This window comes from Lepidochelys kempii, chromosome 2, assembly GCF_965140285.1.
Source record: "Lepidochelys kempii isolate rLepKem1 chromosome 2, rLepKem1.hap1, whole genome shotgun sequence".
In the NCBI taxonomy this organism is placed as follows: Eukaryota; Metazoa; Chordata; order Testudines; family Cheloniidae; genus Lepidochelys; species Lepidochelys kempii.
Window position 1 is genome coordinate 268,770,948 of NC_136381.1, and position 19,485 is coordinate 268,790,432.

The 19,485-nt window shown below is 56.9% G+C and overlaps 1 protein-coding gene across 5 annotated transcripts; it reads left to right on the plus strand.

The window, feature by feature from the left end:
- The first annotated feature begins 1,889 nt into the window (after nt 1-1,889).
- LOC140905779 (uncharacterized) lies at nt 1,890-16,250 on the plus strand. 5 transcript variants are annotated; one of them, XM_073329251.1, is made up of 7 exons: nt 1,890-2,040; nt 5,511-5,595; nt 5,755-5,881; nt 11,083-11,187; nt 11,779-11,865; nt 12,647-12,748; nt 13,846-16,250. In XM_073329251.1, exons 3-7 carry the CDS (start codon nt 5,809-5,811, stop codon nt 14,973-14,975), a joined length of 1,497 nt encoding a protein of 498 aa, XP_073185352.1. In that variant the 5' UTR covers nt 1,890-2,040; nt 5,511-5,595; nt 5,755-5,808; the 3' UTR covers nt 14,976-16,250. The 5 variants fall into 5 exon arrangements, with proteins under 5 accessions (XP_073185352.1, XP_073185349.1, XP_073185351.1 ...); XM_073329248.1 differs by lacking the exon at nt 5,511-5,595; XM_073329250.1 differs by lacking the exon at nt 5,511-5,595 and having other exon boundaries at nt 13,849-16,250.
- The last annotated feature ends 3,235 nt before the right edge of the window (nt 16,251-19,485 follow it).

Below are 19,485 nucleotides of genomic sequence, written 5' to 3' on the forward strand. Positions count from 1 at the left end.
AGCTGTGTGGGTGAGTGGGTGTGAGTGTGGCGGTGTGGGTGGGTGTGAGCTGTGTGGGTGAGTGGGTGTGAGCGTGGCTGTGTGGGTGGGTGTGAGCTGTGTGGGTGGGTGGGTGTGAGCGTGGCTGTGTGGGTGGGTGTGAGCTGTGGGTGTGAGTGGGTGTGAGCGTGGCTGTGTGGGTGGGTGTGAGCTGTGTGGGTGAGTGGGTGTGAGTGTGGCTGTGTGGGTGGGTGTGAGCTGTGGGTGTGAGTGTGGCTGTGTGGGTGAGTGGGTGTGAGCGTGGCTGTGTGGGTGGGTGTGAGCTGTGTGGGTGAGTGGGTGTGAGCGTGGCTGTGTGGGTGGGTGTGAGCTGTGTGGGTGAGTGGGTGTGAGTGTGGCGGTGTGGGTGGGTGTGAGCTGTGTGGGTGAGTGGCTGTGAGCGTGGCGGTGTGGGTGGGTGTGAGCTGTGTGGGTGAGTGGGTGTGAGCGTGGCTGTGTGGGTGGGTGTGAGCTGTGTGGGTGAGTGGGTGTGAGCGTGGCTGTGTGGGTGGGTGTGAGCTGTGTGGGTGAGTGGGTGTGAGCGTGGCTGTGTGGGTGGGTGTGAGCTGTGGGTGTGAGTGGGTGTGAGCGTGGCTGTGTGGGTGGGTGTGAGCTGTGTGGGTGAGTGGGTGTGAGCGTGGCTGTGTGGGTGGGTGTGAGCTGTGTGGGTGAGTGGGTGTGAGTGTGGCTGTATGGGTGGGTGTGAGCTGTGGGTGTGAGTGTGGCTGTGTGGGTGAGTGGGTGTGAGTGTGGCTGTGTGGGTGAGTGGGTGTGAGCTGTGGGTGTGAGTGTGGCTGTGTGGGTGGGTGTGAGCTGTGTGGGTGAGTGGGTGTGAGCGTGGCTGTGTGGGTGGGTGTGAGCTGTGTGGGTGAGTGGGTGTGAGCGTGGCTGTGTGGGTGGGTGTGAGCTGTGTGGGTGAGTGGGTGTGAGCGTGGCTGTGTGGGTGGGTGTGAGCTGTGTGGGTGAGTGGGTGTGAGTGTGGCGGGGTGGGTGGGTGTGAGCTGTGTGGGTGAGTGGGTGTGAGTGTGGCGGGGTGGGTGGGTGTGAGCTGTGTGGGTGAGTGGGTGTGAGTGTGGCGGTGTGGGTGGGTGTGAGCTCTGTGGGTGAGTGGGTGTGAGTGTGGCGGTGTGGGTGGGTGTGAGCTGTGTGGGTGAGTGGCTGTGAGCGTGGCGGTGTGGGTGGGTGTGAGCTGTGTGGGTGAGTGGGTGTGAGCGTGGCTGTGTGGGTGGGTGTGAGCTGTGTGGGTGAGTGGGTGTGAGCGTGGCTGTGTGGGTGGGTGTGAGCTGTGTGGGTGAGTGGGTGTGAGCGTGGCTGTGTGGGTGGGTGTGAGCTGTGGGTGTGAGTGGGTGTGAGCGTGGCTGTGTGGGTGGGTGTGAGCTGTGTGGGTGAGTGGGTGTGAGCGTGGCTGTGTGGGTGGGTGTGAGCTGTGTGGGTGAGTGGGTGTGAGTGTGGCTGTATGGGTGGGTGTGAGCTGTGGGTGTGAGTGTGGCTGTGTGGGTGAGTGGGTGTGAGTGTGGCTGTGTGGGTGAGTGGGTGTGAGCTGTGGGTGTGAGTGTGGCTGTGTGGGTGGGTGTGAGCTGTGTGGGTGAGTGGGTGTGAGCGTGGCTGTGTGGGTGGGTGTGAGCTGTGTGGGTGAGTGGGTGTGAGCGTGGCTGTGTGGCTGTGTCGGTGTGTGTGGGTGGGTGGGTGTGAGCTGTGTGGGTGAGTGGGTGTGAGTGTGGCTGTGTGGGTGGGTGTGAGCTGTGGGTGTGAGTGTGGCTGTATGGGTGGGTGTGAGCTGTGGGTGTGAGTGTGGCTGTGTCGGTGTGTGTGGGTGGGTGGGACCTGCTGCCAGCCCAGCCCCCAGCTCCCAGCATGCCCTGCCCGGGTGGCCGCCGAGCCGTGCGGGGCCGGGCCGGGCTCGCTGGTCCCCGGAGCCGCAGGGCAGCAGCCGGGCTGGGCCCGCCGGCCGGAGCCTCCTGCAGCGCGGGGAGCCGCCCGCCGGGCATGGCCGGGAGACCCGGACCCGCCCCGCGTGCCCAGGTAGGAGCCGCCGCTCCGGCCCCCCAGCGCGCCCCCCCCGCAGCCACTGCCCCCCACCCGGCTGGACCCCCCCAGTGTGACCCCCCCAGTCACTGCCCGCAACCCGATGGGATCCCCCCACCCGGCTGGACCCCCCCCCCCGTGCGACTCCCCCAGCCACTGCCCCCCACCCGGCTGGACCCCCCCCAGTGTGACCCCCCCAGCCACTGCCCCCCACCCTACGGGACCCCCCCACCCGGCTGGACCCCCCCCCCAGTGCGACTCCCCCAGCCACTGCCCCCACCCGGCTGGCCCCCCCCCCAGTGTGACCCCCCCCAGTCACTGCCCGCAACCCGACGGGATCCCCCCACCCGGCTGGACCCCCCCCAGTGCGACCCCCCCAGCCACTGCCCCCCACCCGACGGGACCCCCCACCCGGCTGGACCCCCCCAGTGTGACCCCCCCCAGCCACTGCCCCCCACCCGGCTGGACCCCCCAGTGTGACCCCCCCCAGCCACTGCCCCCCACCCGGCTGGACCCCCCCCCCAGCGCGCCCCCCCCGCAGCCACTGCCCCCCACCCGACGGGACCCCCCCACCCGGCTGGACCCCCCCCGCCACTGCCCCCCACCCGGCTGGACCCCCCCAGTGTGACCCCCCCAGTCACTGCCCGCAACCCGATGGGATCCCCCCACCCGGCTGGACCCCCCCCCCCGTGCGACTCCCCCAGCCACTGCCCCCCACCCGGCTGGACCCCCCCCAGTGTGACCCCCCCCCAGCCACTGCCCCCCACCCTACGGGACCCCCCCACCCGGCTGGACCCCCCCCCAGTGCGACTCCCCCAGCCACTGCCCCCACCCGGCTGGACCCCCCCCAGTGTGACCCCCCCCAGTCACTGCCCGCAACCCGACGGGATCCCCCCACCCGGCTGGACCCCCCCCAGTGCGACCCCCCCAGCCACTGCCCCCCACCCGGCTGGACCTCCCCCAGCCACTGCCCCCCGCCCGGCTGGATCCCCCAGTGCGACCCCCCCCGTGTGACCCCCCAGCTACTGCCCCCCACCCGGCTGGACCTCCCCCAGTACGACCCCCCCAGCCACTGCCCCCCCCCCGGCAGACCCCCCCCGGCGGGACCCTCCCCCGGCGCGACCCCCCCCCAGCCACTGCCCCCCACTGGGCGGGAGCCCCCCCAGTGAGACCCTCTCCAGCCACTGCCCGCCTATTCGGCGGGACCCCCCCCCCCCAGTGTGACCCCCCCAGTCACTGCCCCCCCACCCGGCGTGTCCCCCCGGCGGGACCCTCCAGTCACTGCCCCCCCACCCAGCAGGGGCCCCCCCAGCCACTGCCCCCCCCCAGTGTGACCCCCCAGCCACTGCCCCCCCCAGTGTGGCCCCCCATCCACTGTCCCCCACCCAGCGGGGCCCCCCAGCGTGACCCCCCCAGCCACTGCCTGCCCACCTGGCTGGACCCCCCCCAGTGTGACCCCCCAGCCACTGCCTGCCCACCCAGCGGGGCCCACCCAGCCACTGCCCCCCATCCAGCAGGATACCCCAGTGTGACCCCCCCATCCAGCGGGGCCCCCCCAGTGTGACCCCCCAGCCACTGCCTGCCCACTCAGCTGGACCCCCCCACCCAATGCCTGCCCACCTAGCGGGACTGCCTCAGTGTGATCCCCCCAGGCACTGCCTCCTACCCAGCGGGACCCCCCAGTGTGACCCCCCACCCGGCTGGACCCCCCCAGTGATATCCCCCCACCCAGTGGGAGCCCCCAAGTGTCACCTCCCAGCCACTGCCCCCCCACCCAGTGGGACCCCTCCCGACACCCAGCCACTGCCCCCCCCCCCCCCAGCTCAGAGGTGTGAAAAATCCACATCCCCGAGTGATGTGATTATACGGACCGTAGCCCTGGTGTAGACAGCGCTGTGTCGGCGGGCGAGCTTCTCTCTGCCCCACGGCTACCGCCTCTCTGGGGCTGGATTAAGCACACCGACGGGAGATGGCCTCCCCTTGGCACAGGGTGGCACAGCTGCAGCGTTGCGGCATTTCAAGCGTAGACCTGCCCGGAGAGACCCTAGCGCTACCCGTCTACGTTTCTAGCGCAGAGCGGGCCGTAGGCCCCAGCGCAGGAGCTAAGCAGGGCCAGCCGCCGTCCCAGCCCGTTCTGCAGAGTTCAAGCTTCGTGTAAACAGTACAGGAAGCTTACAGCCCTTGTGGACCCCAGCCCGGGGCCCTGTGCAGGCAATGGCTCTGGGATGGGTGGGCTGCCCCATGCCCTCAGCAGCCAAGGCCATATGCCAGGTCTCCAGGGAGGAGGGAATGTTGCACGGTGGAGGAGGGGGGCTGTGAGAGGTTGTGGGGCTTAGCAGGGTCTTTGTTATTGGGACCTTGGGTCCTACTTGTACATTGTAATGCTCTTTTGATTGCTTTTGTTCATGTGTCCAGAGCATGAAATGGGCACGTTCTTTAGCAATTTTAAGAAAGAACCCCCTAGCTCTCCAGTCATCCACAGAGCATTTCAGGAGACCCAGGGCAGACACGACCCAAATACAACCTCAGTGCGAACAGGTCTAGGTTATGCTTCATTGTCAAAGCGAAGACAAGGCCAAGCCCCCGTTGCTCTGTCCAGGTTAGCAGTGTAAGCCAGGCAGCTCCCTAAGGAGGGCGGGCTGTTGATCAGGTTTCGGTGCTGTGAACAGTGTGGGTATTTAACTAGTCCCCAGACAGGCGTCTTGATGAACGCACTGCCGTGAGTGGGGATAGTTCACGCCTATCTTAGAGCTGCCCTGTGAAAGCGCGGCCCCCCTGAAGTCGGTGCAAAACTTCCGTTGTCTTCAACAGGATCCAGATTTCACCCATTGTTTCAGGCTCATTGCAGGGACCGGGGCTGTAATGGTGCATAGCAGCCCTTCAGCATCCTCCCTCCCACCGCCCTGTGTGTACTTCATTTATCACTCACGCTAGGGATGTTTTCCTTTTGCGCCCTTGCTCATGGTGAACTCTCTGGGGACTCCTGGCCAATTCCTGCAACCGCTGGGCGATTTTGCCAGTGAGTTCAGTGGGACCAGGATCTGCTCATCGGCCAGATTCTGCTACCGGTTACACCTGTGTAACTTGATGGGCGTCGGTGCCGTTTCTCAGTATTTACACCTGTACAAAAGAGCTGGTAAAGCACAGGATCGGGCTGCTCGAATTCACTGCAGCTGCTCTGCCACAGCCCAGAGTTTCCAGAGCGGCGAGTGCTGCCACGCACCCGGAGAGCTATGGACAAATGCTGAGCAAGGGTAATTCCTCTTCTGCCGGTTTGGCAGGTGCATTACTCGCCTCCTGCACACCTGCCTGGGAGCTAGCCCGGACTAGACCAGGACACACATTCCAGTAGCCTCTCATGCTACCGCTCACATCACCACTGAATCTGGCCCAAACACTCCGAGGGGGTTGAACCTACTCGCTCCAGGCTGCATTTGGTGCTAATCTTACATGTTTTTTCCCCGTAGACTCCAAGTCCAGAAGGGACCACTGTGATCATCCAGTCTGGCTGACGTACACAGGGATGAATAACCCCCCTGAGAGATACTTGCTGTGGGTTATCGCTGTGAATCATTCACAAAGCTAGGGCTGACATGGGACTTGGACCCTGTGCTAGCCTTCGGCACAGGGGTGAATTTCCCCCCTAGAAAGCCGTTTTGCTGGGACTCGGGGCTGCCGGCAGTGCTGAGTGTGGAATGCTTGTGATTGCAGGTGCCAGTGATATTTGATGACGTTGCTGTCTATTTCTCCCGGGAGGAGTGGGACATGTTTGCGGAGTGGCAGAAGGAGCTGTACCGGGAGGTGATGACGGAGAACTATGAAATGCTGCTTTCTTTGGGTAAAGAACTGTTTTCGTTCTTTTGCTGAGACGTGTGTGGGCTCTTTGTTTCAGGGCTCCCGTTAGCATGTTTGATCTGTGTTCAGAATCCCAGCCACCTCCGGCAGAGCAAGGGGCTGATTTAAAACCACTGAAAGTCTGTGTAATGAGCACTCTGGCGTGATGGTGGGTTCTCCAGCCCTGCTTCACACTTGCAGGGATGAGCAGCTTCTCAAGCTGCGGCGGTGACTCACTCAAGGTGTTATGACAGCTGCTGCTGTTTTCTCTCTCCAGCTTTCACAGTGATCTCCCTAGGTGAGAAAAAACAGAATAGGCTGCTTGTCAGGGACAAGACAGACAGGGCACTCTCACTGGCCAGTCACTTCACAACTGTGCGAGGGTTTGTCATTGCAGTTACCCAGCCTTCATCTGTGTGTGAAACACAAAAGCAGCATTTGCTGTTTGATGTGTTATAGGCCGAGGCCTGAGTTGTGTCAAGGCTTCTGGCCTATGCATGGATGTCTATTACGCTGTTAATAACCCCCATATTTTCTATTGTCTCTGCACATTTTGAAAATCGGCACTAAACGGACTTTTCTGCCATCTCGTTACCGGTCTATCTGCTCACGACTCTTCAAAAGCAATGGTCAGTAAATTGGCTAGCTAATTCCCTTAGTACCCTAGGGTGCCATCCCATACGTACAGGCTGATCTGGATAGGTGTATATTTTCCAAGTGTTTTCTCACCAGTTCTAGATCAATGGTTATTTTTACTGGGTCTCCCGTCCTTACAGGTTGTTCAGATTTCTTTATTTTTCTTCTTAAAGAACCATTTCCAAAAGGAGTGAGTACCGTGGCCATTTTGGTTTCCTTTACTGATGGTTCCCCCTTGTACTTTTTTCCCACGACACACTTGTAAAAGCCATTTTTTTCACTGTTGCCCTTTGTCTGGCATTAATTCATTTGGCCTCTTTACTGCTCTTATCTTTTCACTGTACATTTTCTTTTCAGCTGCCTCCTCACTCTTTTTCTAGCACAGACCCTCGCACCCAGGAACAGTCCCTCCTGAAGGAAGCTGTGCCCGCTATTTCTTTCGTACATTATTCTTTTCAGAGGAGCTGTGCCCTGTTGGGCCTTAATTATCTTGTCGTCTTCTGCACTGGCTCCCGTCCCTACTGCCTCCCGCTGCCCCTCGCTTGCTAGGAATCCAGTCCTGTAGTCCTTTCTCACGCGTTCTCTCTACCCCTGTGAATCAGCCTGCAAAAGAGTGCCGCCTTCTGGATTTGCTCCAGAGCTCTTTGAAGTCAACGGAAAGACGCCCATTGGCTGTAGTGGGCTTTGGAGAAGGCCCCGTGTGAATCTAGCTGACTAGGATAAACTCAGGCATTTTATGGTGGTATGTTTTGAGCCGTCCTGTTACAGGCAATCAGTTCCTCCTTAGAATTAGGAAGCAGACCCAGGATGGCCTCTCCTGTTTGGCTGGAATCTCTACAGCCAGGATCATAAACTGCCTTATCCAGAAGGCCTCTTTGAGGATGATTGCTTGGCTGTATTTATTACGCAGCAGCTATCTGGGTAATTCAGATCCCACACAACTACAGCGGTGTGTGGACTGGGGCTTGGTGCAGGAATTTTTTCCTCTTTCTCTTGTCCCTCTGTCGTGGTGACCTGTAGAAGATGCCCCTTACTTCATATCCCTTGTGCCCTAGAATTTCTCCACCACCCTCCTCGTAGTCACATGGCAGCTCCCAGTCCCTTTTGTCACATACTGTAATGCTTCTCCCACCTCTAACGCAACGAAGGCTCATCGGTGCGCATGCGGACCAAGGAGTGACTACACTTCTGTGAGACACACCACATAACGCTCCTTATTATGGGCCAGCCCTGTCTGAGCCAGACTTACAACAGGCCCCCAGTGGCTCTTGCCAGCTCCCAGAGCCTGAGGGACAGAGTATTGGCATGGCTTAGCAACCGGCAAGGAGCTGCAAATCCAAGAGTGGGATTGAATGGTCTGTTTTCATCAAGACAGAAGGTAACCACTGGGGCCGGGAGGTTCTCTAGTAGGTCCTGTGGTGTTCACTGCTCCGGAAAGGGAGGTACGCAGATGGCACAGAGGGACATTACTGAAGACCAGAGAGGGCTGGGAGGACCTGCAGGCCATGTCTGCATAGGGACAATCAGAACAGCTAAGGTGGATCCTGTCAGGCTGTCTGGAGTGGCTCACGAATGTGGGTGCCAACCTCAGGGCACACTGGCATAAACCCCCAATTGCTTGTGCATTCAATACTTAGATTTCACCCCTCAAGTAACAAGTGTGAATGCCTCAAGCACTATCACAGCCTTTGTATGGAGTCACAGACAGCGTGACCCAGGGGACCGTCAATCTGGCCACCCAGGCAAGCCTGCCTTTGTGACAGAGGGTCCCTTACACCAAAATTCAGGTTTCAGAGTAGCAGCCGGGTTAGTCTGTATTTGCAAAAAGAAAAGGAGGACTTGTGGCACCTTAGAGACTAACCAATTTATTAGAGCATAAGCTTTCGTGAGCTACAGGTCACTGCATGGGATGCATTCAGTAGAAAATACAGTGGGGAGATTTTATATACACAGAGAACATGAAACAATGGGTGTTACCATACAGACTGTACCAAGAGTGATCAGGTAAGGTGAGCTCTTACCAGCAGGAGAGCGGGGGGGAGGGCATCATCAAGGATCTACAACCTATCCTGAAGGACGACCCATCACTCTCACAGATCTTGGGAGACAGGCCAGTCCTTGCCTACAGACAGCCCCCCAACCTGAAGCAAATACTCACCAGCAACCACACACCACACAACAGAACCACTAACCCAGGAACCTATCCTTGCAACAAAGCCTGTTGCCAACTGTGTCCACATATCTATTCAGGGGACACCATCATAGGGCCTAATCACATCAGCCACATTATCAGAGGCTCGTTCACCCGCACATCTACCAATGTGATCTATGCCATCATGTGCCAGCAATGCCCCTCTGCCATGTACATTGGTCAAACTGGACAGTCTCTACGTAAAAGAATAAATGGACACAAATCAGACGTCAAGAATTTTAACATTCATAAACCAGTCGGAGAACACTTCAGTCTCTTTGGTCACTCGATTACAGACCTAAAAGTGGCAATTCTTCAACAAAAAAACTTCAAAAACAGACTCCAAGGAGAGACTGCTGAATTGGAATTAATTTGCAAACTGGATACAATTAACTTAGGCTTGAATAAAGACTGGGAGTGGATGGGTCATTACACAAAGTAAAACTATTTCTCCATGTTTATTCCCCCCCCACCCCCCCTCACTGTTCCTCACATGTTCTTGTCAACTGCTGGAAATGGCCCACCTTGATCATCACTACAAAAGATTTTCCACCCTGCTCTCCTGCTGGTAAGAGCTCACCTTACCTGATCACTCTTGTTACAGTCTGTATGGTAACACCCATTGTTTCATGTTCTCTGTGTATATAAAATCTCCCCACTGTATTTTCCACTGAATGCATCCGATGAAGTGAGCTGTAGCTCACAAAAGCTTATGCTCAAATAAATTTGTTAGTCTCTAAGGTGCCACAAGTACTCCTTTTCTTTTTACCAATATTCAGGTTACTCCCAGTCCCAAAGGTCAAGTGAACACTAGATCTCTCACCAAAGACAACACTTAAAGCCACTCCTGTAATAAACTAACTAAAGGTTTATTAACTAGGGGAAAGAAATAGTTATTTACAAGGTTAAGGCAGGTAAACAGACACACACAAATGAGTTACAGTCTTAGGTTCAAAAGGTAAGAGAAGCTTCTATAATAGGCAAGCTCTGTATGTCCTTTAGGGCTAATCCAACCTGAGCAGCTGGGGATCTTTGCCTCTCTGAGGCCAAACAGCATAAAGTTACTTCTGGTCTGGCATTTTTGTTACCTTCCCGTAGAATTCCCATGGCAGGGTCGAACGTATGTGCATGTCTCCTCTTCGTGGGTATGGGGGGAGCAATCAACAGTCTTCTGTCCACTGGTGTTACGCATGGGCTTGTCTAATGTCCAGAGAGCTTCTTTTGTTGCGCAGGAGAGACACTTCTTGTGGTAAACTAGCATTTCATACTCGGGAATGCTTCTCTCCTGACTGGGAGGGTTTCCAGTTTCAGATCAAACACTTTTGTAGCTACATTAGAGCCAATATTTAAATATTACCTTATAACCTGGGGTACAGAAGTCATAAGCGAGATTTATACATGCAGCATCCTAGAAGCATTTCATGAAGTCTAAACCCATTCTTGTCACTCTAATATCTATTTTAGCCCTACTAACACACTGGTGAGTCAAACTGGTTTCCAGGTACGCATTGGTCAGTGTTCCCTGAGGCACAGGGGCCGTGGCACGAGCTGGCACCCAGTCTGCCAGCGTCACAAAACCACCAAAGGTGTGAAGCCAATGGGCATAAATGAAAGCACATTAAACTCCCATATGGATGGTCTCACTCAGGAACAAAGGGGCTTTAGTTCATTGTAATTTAATTTGGAGGAGGAGTAAATTCCAGCAAACTAAGGCCTGGTCTACACTAAAAAGTTAGGTTGACCCAGCTACTCAGGTACCCCCCTGAGCAATGTACTTAAGCCAATCTAACCCCGTGTAGACAGCGCCAGGTTGATGGAAAAAATTCTTCCGTTGACCTAGCTGCCTGCCTCTCGGCTAGGTGGATTACCTACGCCAGTGGGAGAACCCCTCCTGTTGGCGCAGGTGGCGTCGACGCTGGTGTGTAGCAAAGGTGCATTTCAAGTGTAGACGAGCCCTTTGTCACTCTCCCGAGAGTCCCTGGGCAGCCGCTGGCTCAGAGAGATCGAAGCAAGCCAGGTGAATGGGCAGCGGTGCAGCGAATGGCATTTGGTGTGGATAAATGCGGGATCTGCACACCCTCCTGCAGCATGTAGGACCACAGAGAGGTGCGACGTGGCCCTTTCATCTCACTGGATGTGCGTCAGTTAAAAGGAACCACTTCAAGGTGATAAACATATTGTTTCATCTGTGTCGTGTCCACAGCTTTCAGTCTGTTCCGCTCCACCCTCTGTTAGTCCTTCTCCATTTTAGAACTGGAACGCTCCTGAGCGGTTTTACACCAATTGTGCAGGTGATGACAAACTGTTCGCTGAAATCAAGACTAAACTATTCATATGATACCAAGCCCTGACAGCCCCTGGTCTCTTCCCACTCACAGGCTACCCGGGCCCCAAGCCTGACCTCATATATCGGCTGGAGCGTGGGGAAGAGCCATGGGTCCACACACCGCAGGGCCCCGTGGCGTGGGAGAGCCCCTCTCCGGGTGAGTAGCAGTAATCCCCGCTCCCTCAGCGCTGCTCACGCTCTGCAGTGAGGAGCTGGAGTGACAGAATCGTAGAACCATATGGTTAGAAGGGACTGTAAGGGTCAGAGTCCAGTGACCCTGTCCCAGGCTGCTGCCATGGCTGCCCTTTCTCCCCTGGCTTCTTCCAGCACAGGTGTCATGTCTGGGCATGTCCCATCTGCCTCCCCTCCCCTGCCTATTCATCCCCAGCACAAGCCCCTTGCCCCTCAGTTTTCAGACTCCCTGTGGACCATGATTATTTCTGTGAAAATTGTCCGCTGAGCTGGCATGTTCTCCTGTTTCAGTCTCTCCTGGGGAGTGGGGCTGTTAGTCAGGGGCGCTGGCTCTTTCACCCCCACATCCCTGCTGCTCTGCTCGACACTTCCAGTGTTTGCTCCTCCCAAGCAGGATCATCCTCCAGGTAGAGCCGTCAGCGCTGTGCCGACAGGGTGACCTACAGACGCACATGCTGGGGGAGGGATGTGAGGCTGCCTTGGTCAGGCCCCACTGCAGGGGGGTTTGAGTGTCTCCCGGGTCTAGGAAGTAGCATCTGGGTTATGTTCCCTCCAGCAGAGGAGGAGGAGCTGTGCTGTGAGCCGTGGGTCAGCCCCCAGCAGGACTCCATGGTGTGGGAGCCTCCGGAGAGCCCTTGCCGAGGTGAGTAACACCCAGCCCAGCTCCCTTGGAGAGAAGAGCTGGGCAGAGACCCTGTCCAGGCTGCTGAGGCTCTGTTCTCGTTCACATGGGGCTGAGGTTAGGGAAAGGCACTGGGCTGTGTTTCCCTAAGATCACAGACTGGGTTGGGGGCCCGGGCAGACCTGTGTCTGGTTACCTTACATCCCATTCATCCAGCATGGACTCTTCCCTGCCCGCTCACTGGCCCCAGCGGGACACTCCTGCCTCCTGCTGGGGAGAGGCTAGGCTGCTCCTGGGCCCTTCATCCTCAGCAGTGTGTCTGTACAGGCAGTGACGGTGTCCTATTCTCAGCCCACGGAGAGGGGCCCCTCCATGGGAATGCTACCGCAGTTTGCTGTGGCGGGAAGATGTAGGCGCTGTCCTTCCAGGTGGGTGTGACTGGGGGATGCCACCTTCCCGGTATATCTCGTACCCATTAGGGACTCACAAGAGATTGGCCGAGGAAACAGGCTTCCTGGGGTACCATCAACCCTGGGGGAAGCCTTGAATGCAATGGGACCTGCGTACAGCAGAGTAGATTTAGTACCTTGTTTCTGCTTCCTCCCTGCTGCAATCCAACCCTCCCCAAATGATGCCCCCACCTCTCTGTGCTCTGAGGAGCTGGGAGTTGTGCGCTGCTGGTACCAGGCTGTACGTGCCATCTGGGGGACGTCCCAGCCCCATCCCGCTGCTGGTGGTTAGGAGCCGTTTCCTCTTGGCTGCAGCTTGAGACAGTTTCTGGATTCTCTTTTCCAACCATCAGGCGGCGATGTCCTGAGTGGGTCCGGGGAGCAGCAGCGCCGGTTATGGGCCAGCATCCTCCAGTGCGCCGTGGCGTGGGAGAGACCCGAGAGCATCGGCCGAGGTGAGCGGCAGCGGTCCTGGGAGCTGCTCCGACTCCAGGGCGAAGAGCTGGGAGCAGTGACTCGCCGAGCTGCTGCCCGGGCTTCCTCCAGCAGGGTTTGTCGTGTCTCAGGAGGTGCCTGTCGGCCTTCCGTCCCCTCCCGGGCCAAGCCCTTTGCCCACCCGTTTTCTGATCTCTCTGGGCTGTTGCGGCGAGGTGCGGGAATGCAGCTGCTGTGCCAGATAGCGTTCTGCTGCCATGCTCGACACCCAGACTCGCACCATTGCGGTCACTGCCACTACTGGGCATTCACACTTGGCGCACGCCCAGGGCCGACTCTCGGCCCCTCCAGGCAATGGGTGTTTACACAAGGAATTTTCATCTCCCTTGCACACACAGTTTCCTCCTCACAGGCCTGAAGCCCTCAGTCCCTTACAGACGCTGCTGTCCAGGGTCAGACACGCCCCTGCGGGGTCTGAGGGGAGGCTATTTTTAATACTCAGGTGGTTAAGATTAGGGGAAACTCTTGCCGGATTTGCTCTCCCTAAATCCCCTGACTGGGAGCAGGTGGGCCTGTTAGGAGAGCCCCTGGGAAACTGCCTCTGGTCACCCCCACACTGAGTCTGCCCATGCTGGAGTCTCCCCACTCGGGGCAGGTCGGGCTCTTCCCTGCTCTTGTACCCTCAGCGCTTTGCAGTGTTGGTGACTTTCTCCTGGTGGCTCCTGCACTCACCGGATGCTGGGAGATGCGGCACAAATTGCCTGTCGGGAGATGCTGCGGCAGAGTGAGGCCCTGGAGATGCCCATTGCCTGGGGCTGGCAGTTCAGAACTGGGAGCTATGGGGTATTCACAAGAGAAAATCTGCTTTCATGGGAACACAGTGAGCCAACGCCTCGCTGGGGTGATTGCATTGGAGTTAATGGAGTTACCCCGGCATGGATGTGGCCCATTGTCTGCTCCCCGCTGAAATCGCAGGCCCTTCTCCACTTCCTGTAGGAGCTACAGGTGTCTCCGGGGAGAAGGGGCGTGGAAGTAGGGGCGTGGGGGTGCTCAGTCCCAGAATATTCGTGTTTTCTCTTCCCTGAGGGATAATCTCTGGATTCTCTTTTCCACCCAGCAGATGGCAGGGTCAGGAGCAGTTCTGAGGAGCAGCATCCGGATGAAGGGGCTGAGACCCTGCAGCCCTACAGGGTGTTACTCCGGCGATCAGAAGAGGGAGCTGTCCTGAGCCCTGAGCTGCAAGGAGCCTCCCGGAGCTCATGTGGGGCTCAGAGACTGGAGAGTGAGCTGGGGGCCACGTGGGGGTGTGACCGGTGCTCTAGCAACTCCCTAAACATGCAGTCCGGGCCTGAGACTGGAGAGGAGCCGAGCCCGTGCCCGGCGTGTGCTTCGAGAGCCAATGGGACGGCCCCTCCCGATGCACAGGATAGCAGCGCTCCCAAGAAGGAGAAACCCCACAAGTGCCCGGAGTGCGGGAAAGGCTTCCGGAGGAAGTGGGATCTCACCAAGCACCGGAGGACCCACTCGGGGGAGCGTCCCTACCCCTGCACGGACTGCAGCAAGAGCTTCAGCCACGTCTCCAACCTCATCAAGCACCAGCGCATCCACACGGGGGAGCGGCCCTTCGCCTGCAACATCTGCGGGCGCAGCTTCACCCTGAAGCAGGTGCTCGTCCGGCACCAGCGCATCCACACGGGCGAGCGGCCCTTCGCCTGCACCAGCTGCGACAAGAGCTTCAAGGACAAGCAGAAGCTGACCATCCACCAGCGCATCCACACCGGCGAGCGGCCCTACGCCTGCGCCGACTGCGGCAAGAGCTTCGGGCAGAGCCAGCGGCTCAAGACGCACCGGCGCATCCACACGGGGGAGAAGCCCTACCTCTGCAGCGACTGTGGCCGGGCCTTCAGCCAGGTCTCCAATCTGTACACGCACTGGCGAACGCATACGGGCGAGCGCCCCTACCCCTGCTCCTACTGCGGCAAGAGCTTCAGCCTGAAGCACGACCTGACCAAGCATCAGCGGGTGCACACGGGCGAGCGCCCCTACCCCTGCACGGACTGCGACAAGAGCTTCAGCCAGAAGCAGGACCTCACCAAGCACCAGCGGGTGCACACGGGCGAGCGCCCCTACCCCTGCGCCCAGTGCGGCAAGAGCTTCAGCAACGTGTCCAACCTCCTTGCCCACCAAAGGACCCACCTGGGGCAGCGGCTCCCAGCGGCCGGCCCGGTCCGGCCCGGCCTGGAATGAACCATGGGGGTGCTGCTGTGAGCCCGTCAGGAATTTGGGGTACCACGTCACTTGGGCTGTGAGCCGCGTTCTGCTCCCCTTCCCGCCAGTGCAAGTCAGGAGCCGCTCCATTCGCTTCTCAGCGGATGTGCTAACTGAGGAAGCTGAGCGGAGGGGGAGCAGGGAAAGGGACTAGCAGAGGGTGCTAGATCAAGCCACCCCAGCCGACATGTTGTCTGGCAGCACCTCCAGGACTGAGATCCCATTGGTTTCAATAGCACTTACACCAGGGTCTGATCCACCCCACGACATCTCAAGCAAGTGTAAGTTACGCTTTTGTGGCCCAGGCTCTGGCAGCCAGCTCCAGGCACGTTTCATTGAATATCAGGGTTGGAAGGGACCTCAGGAGGTCTTCTAGTCCAACCCCCTGCTCAAAGCAGGACCAATCCCAATCAACTAAATCATCCCAGCCAGGGCTTTGTCAAGCCTGACCTTTCACTCCATTACCGCTTAGCCCCGCTTCTTGAGCGGCTCGCCCCAGATGGGCGACTCGCCCTGCTGACCCAGGCCTCACCCCGGGAGGAGCTGCCTGGCCCAGACAGTGCAGATCACTGCGGTAATAAGGACTCTAGTCTAGTGTTTCTCAGATGCGGCCACCAGGGGCTTTTCTTGCGGCCACAGCAGTGATGGGGGGGGGGAGAAGGGGGGCACCGCAAAGCATTGGCCCCACCTCCAGGGCTGTCAGTCGTGGTTGGGCTCTGCCCCCATCTGGAGACACACAAGCTGGAGGAGCAAGCAGCCAGTGAGTTCCCCACCTTCCTGGGGGCAGCGGGGTCGGGCATCAGCCCTTAAGTGTCGGGCTCCAGCCGTGGGGCTTCAGGCTTCATTCCCTGGCTGTGCCATGGCGGGCTCTGCCCCGAGTTCACCCTCTCCGTCACCCTGGCCCCCACTGCCTCCCCTGTGCCCCATCGTCCCTGGCCCCCGCGGTCTCCATACCCACTTCCCCATCTGGGCTTAATTTGTCCCCAGGCTTGCCGGGACTGAGTCAGTCTGCTGTGAGAAGTGATACTTGTATGTTGTTAGCACTTCTCACAGCAGACTGACTCTGTAGCAAGTCTAAAAAAAAAAAAAGCAACCCAAAAAGCAAAAGAAAGAAGAAGAAAAAAAGACAAGAACGTGCAGAGCACCTTGTGTTTCTATTCTGTTTAGGGCCAGTAAAGAATGGAGACAACTGTACATTATTTTTAATATTGAGTCTGCAAAAAACCCTACATAAATGAATCACACGGACCTGGATATGTATCTGTCTATATTGATTTGTTTTTCCTAAAGTTAATTAAGTATTTTAGGAAAAATTGTGAGAGCGGCTGCTAGCAAGAGTTGGTGGCCGCACTCTGAGGCCACCAAAACATTTGTTGTGAGAACCCCTGCTCTAGAAAAGCCAGCTGGAGGGACAGGCACCAGGCCAAAATCTCCTCAATTACACTGCTCCAACCCTATTGTCTTCAGTGGGGCTGAACAGCCGTAAATGAGGCAGATCTGGTGCAGCATCTGGCTTGGGCCTTGTAACCGGGCGCAGACTCACCGGCGGCGCCTCCTGCTGGTTGTCTCAGGGAATTAGCATTCCAGCCTCCAGAGCGCCCTCTGTCGGCCAGTGTCTTGCCTTGCTGCTGGCACCCATGTCCCTGCCAGGACCCCAGTGCCCCTTTAGTATCCCACAGCTCTGTCTCTCCCCCTCCCAGGGGAAACCCCCCCCCACTATCCCCACCTTGCCTCAGTCCTAGGCTACTGCCAGTCACCAACTAGCCCCCCGCTCCCTGAAACAAACTGCAGCATAAACCACTCATTACAGACAAGGGGGTTTGGACCTGCTGCCTCTGGCTACCCATGGCTGTTCCCTGCAACCCCAGTATCTAATAGGCCTTACCAAGCCTTCAGCCTGGGGCTTTCCTAGGCTGGAGCTCCCCAGCTCCCTTGGCTTATCCCCAGCCCTGCTCCCCTCCAGATACTTAGTTAAGCCTCTGCAGCCAGGCCCATCTCTCTCTCAAGGTAGAGAGAGACTCTCTCTGGGCTTCTGGCTCACAGCCTTTATAGAGCCAGCTGGACCCTGGTTGGGGCGTGGCCCCCAGCTGAGGCTGCTTCCCCAATCAGCCCCCCTGCCTGTCTCCTGCAACAGCCCTCTCTCAGGGCTGTTTTAAACCCCTCTGGGCAGGAGCGGGTGGCCACCCCGCTACAGCCCGTTTCGACTTCATTTTAGCTGTGTAAATCCAGACTGATGTCACGGCGGTCAGCGGGGTTCCTCCAGAGCTGGCACCCTGTGCTGCTCCCGTTCAAGTCTGTCAGAGTTTCACCATTGGCTTTAACATTAGATCCCCATCCTGCAGTGTGAGAGCAGAACTTGGCCCTACGGGGCGAGATGTCTATGGTGCCCCTACTGACCATGTAAAGTGTGCCATTTCGGGGTGATCTAGCACTGGGGAAGAGAGAGTCTGAATAAGGAACAGTCACTCTGTGGTCATCTGGGTTTCCACAGTGCAACTTCCTGCTCCCAGGCAAGTATGAGAACTCCCCCTAAACGTTTAAATTCTGTGAACCCAACCCAAATATCTACAGCCCCCTTCCAAAACTGCTCCCAGCTCCCATCAGCCGTTTGTGAATTAGCCCTTAGGTGGGTTGCAATCCCCTCCTTTCCATGTGATGAGTTGCCTGGTGGAATCAGTGCTCAGCCAGGAGCCTGTTTTGTGCCACTGATGTCCAGACACAGAGATCTTCCCAAGAGTGAGCTTAATGGTTCTTTCTGACCTTAAAGTCTAAGGTTGGTGAGAGGCTGTCCAGGTTTAATGCAATTTCCTGGCTCCTGCAACAACAAAAAGTAGAACCCGACAAACTGTTTACAACCCATGCCGTAGATTGGAGTAGTCAATAGGCAGACCGCGGGCCAAATCCTGACCTGTGGATGCTTTTGAATGGACCCTGAAATCTTTTTATTTACAGTAGAACCTCAGAATTATGAACTGACTGGTCAACCCCACACTGCATTTGGAACTGGAAGTACGCAATGAGGCAGCAGCAGAGACATCGCTCCTGCCCCCCTACCCCCTCCGCCCCGCATACACAAAAGCAAAGACAGTACGGTCCTGCATTAAACGTAAACTACTAAAAATATAAAGGGAAAGTTTAAAAAAAAGATTTGGCAAGGTAAGGAAATTATTTCTGTGGTTGTTTCATTTAAATTAAAATGGCTAAAGGCAGCATTTTTCTTCGGCACGGTAAAGTTTCAAAGCGGCATTAAGTCAATGTTCAGTTGTAAACTTTTGAAGGAACCACCCTAACGCTTTGTTCCGAGTGACGAACCTTTCAGAGTGACGTACAACCTCCCTTCCTGAGGGGCTTGTAACTCTGCGGTTCTGCTGTACTGATCATCGTTATTGTTGTTGGGTGTTTATTATTTTCTCTGGAGTCTGGACCTTGACTCTACCTTGCCCAAGAAATCTGGACTTTGACAAAAAATAATTGACTGCTGTGCCCTAGATTTTACATAACGCTCCTTCAGAATATGTTCGATTCACCCCATGCAACTGGAGCACACCCTGTGATTCCCAGAGACTCAGCAGGCTCCAGTGGAAAGTTTCTCAGTCAAAGAGCTCGCCAGTAATACTTGACTGCTGCCCATATTAGGGATGTAAATAGCGTCTAAAAAAGTAAACATTTAAACCATTAAAATTGTATCGGGTAAATGTTTAATCATTAACGATTCACAATCGACCCCACATACCTATTATCTTTGTCAAGTGTCTTTACTAACAAAAACAGTTGTATGTGTAAAACCCATTCCTTTGTTTAACTTTTTACAAAATATCCCTGAGCCATCCTAAAACACAAAAAGTCGCACTAGAATTTCAACTCTGCTGCTGATTTTTGTGAAGAAACATTCACACGTTTACATGCTCTGGTGTCAGTCTTGTGCGCAGCCGATTAACAGGAAGGCCAGCATTGGAAAACACGTGTTCTGCAGGCACAGACGGTCCTGGAATGCACAGGTAACTCTTTGCCAGTTTTCCAAGCCTTGGAAAACGCTGTGCACTGACCTTCCACCACTCCACTGGGCTGCGTTCCAATGAAGGACGAGGCTCCCTTGGCCCACGCCGCTTCCTGCAGCCCCCACTGGCCTGGAGTGGCGAACCGTGGCCAGTGGGAGCTGCAATTGGCCGAACATGTGGAAGCAGCAGGTAAACAAACTGGCCTGGCCCGCCAGGGGGCTTACCCTGGCGTGCCGCGTGCCAAAGGTTGCCGGTCCCTGACCTAAAGGTTCCTTCAGTTCTTGGAATCTATGAAAGAATCTGTAGTGGATGTGGCAGTGTGGTTAGATGTTCGGCTGCGTGTGTATGTTCTCCTTGTGTGCTGCCCCAGCTCTGCGCAGACAGCCGGCACAGCAGACCTTGAGCGAAGCGCCCAATGACCACAAGATCAGTTAAGGTATGAAGGCACCAGACCAGGTTCATTGTCGACAGAGCGCGGTAATAGCGCCTGG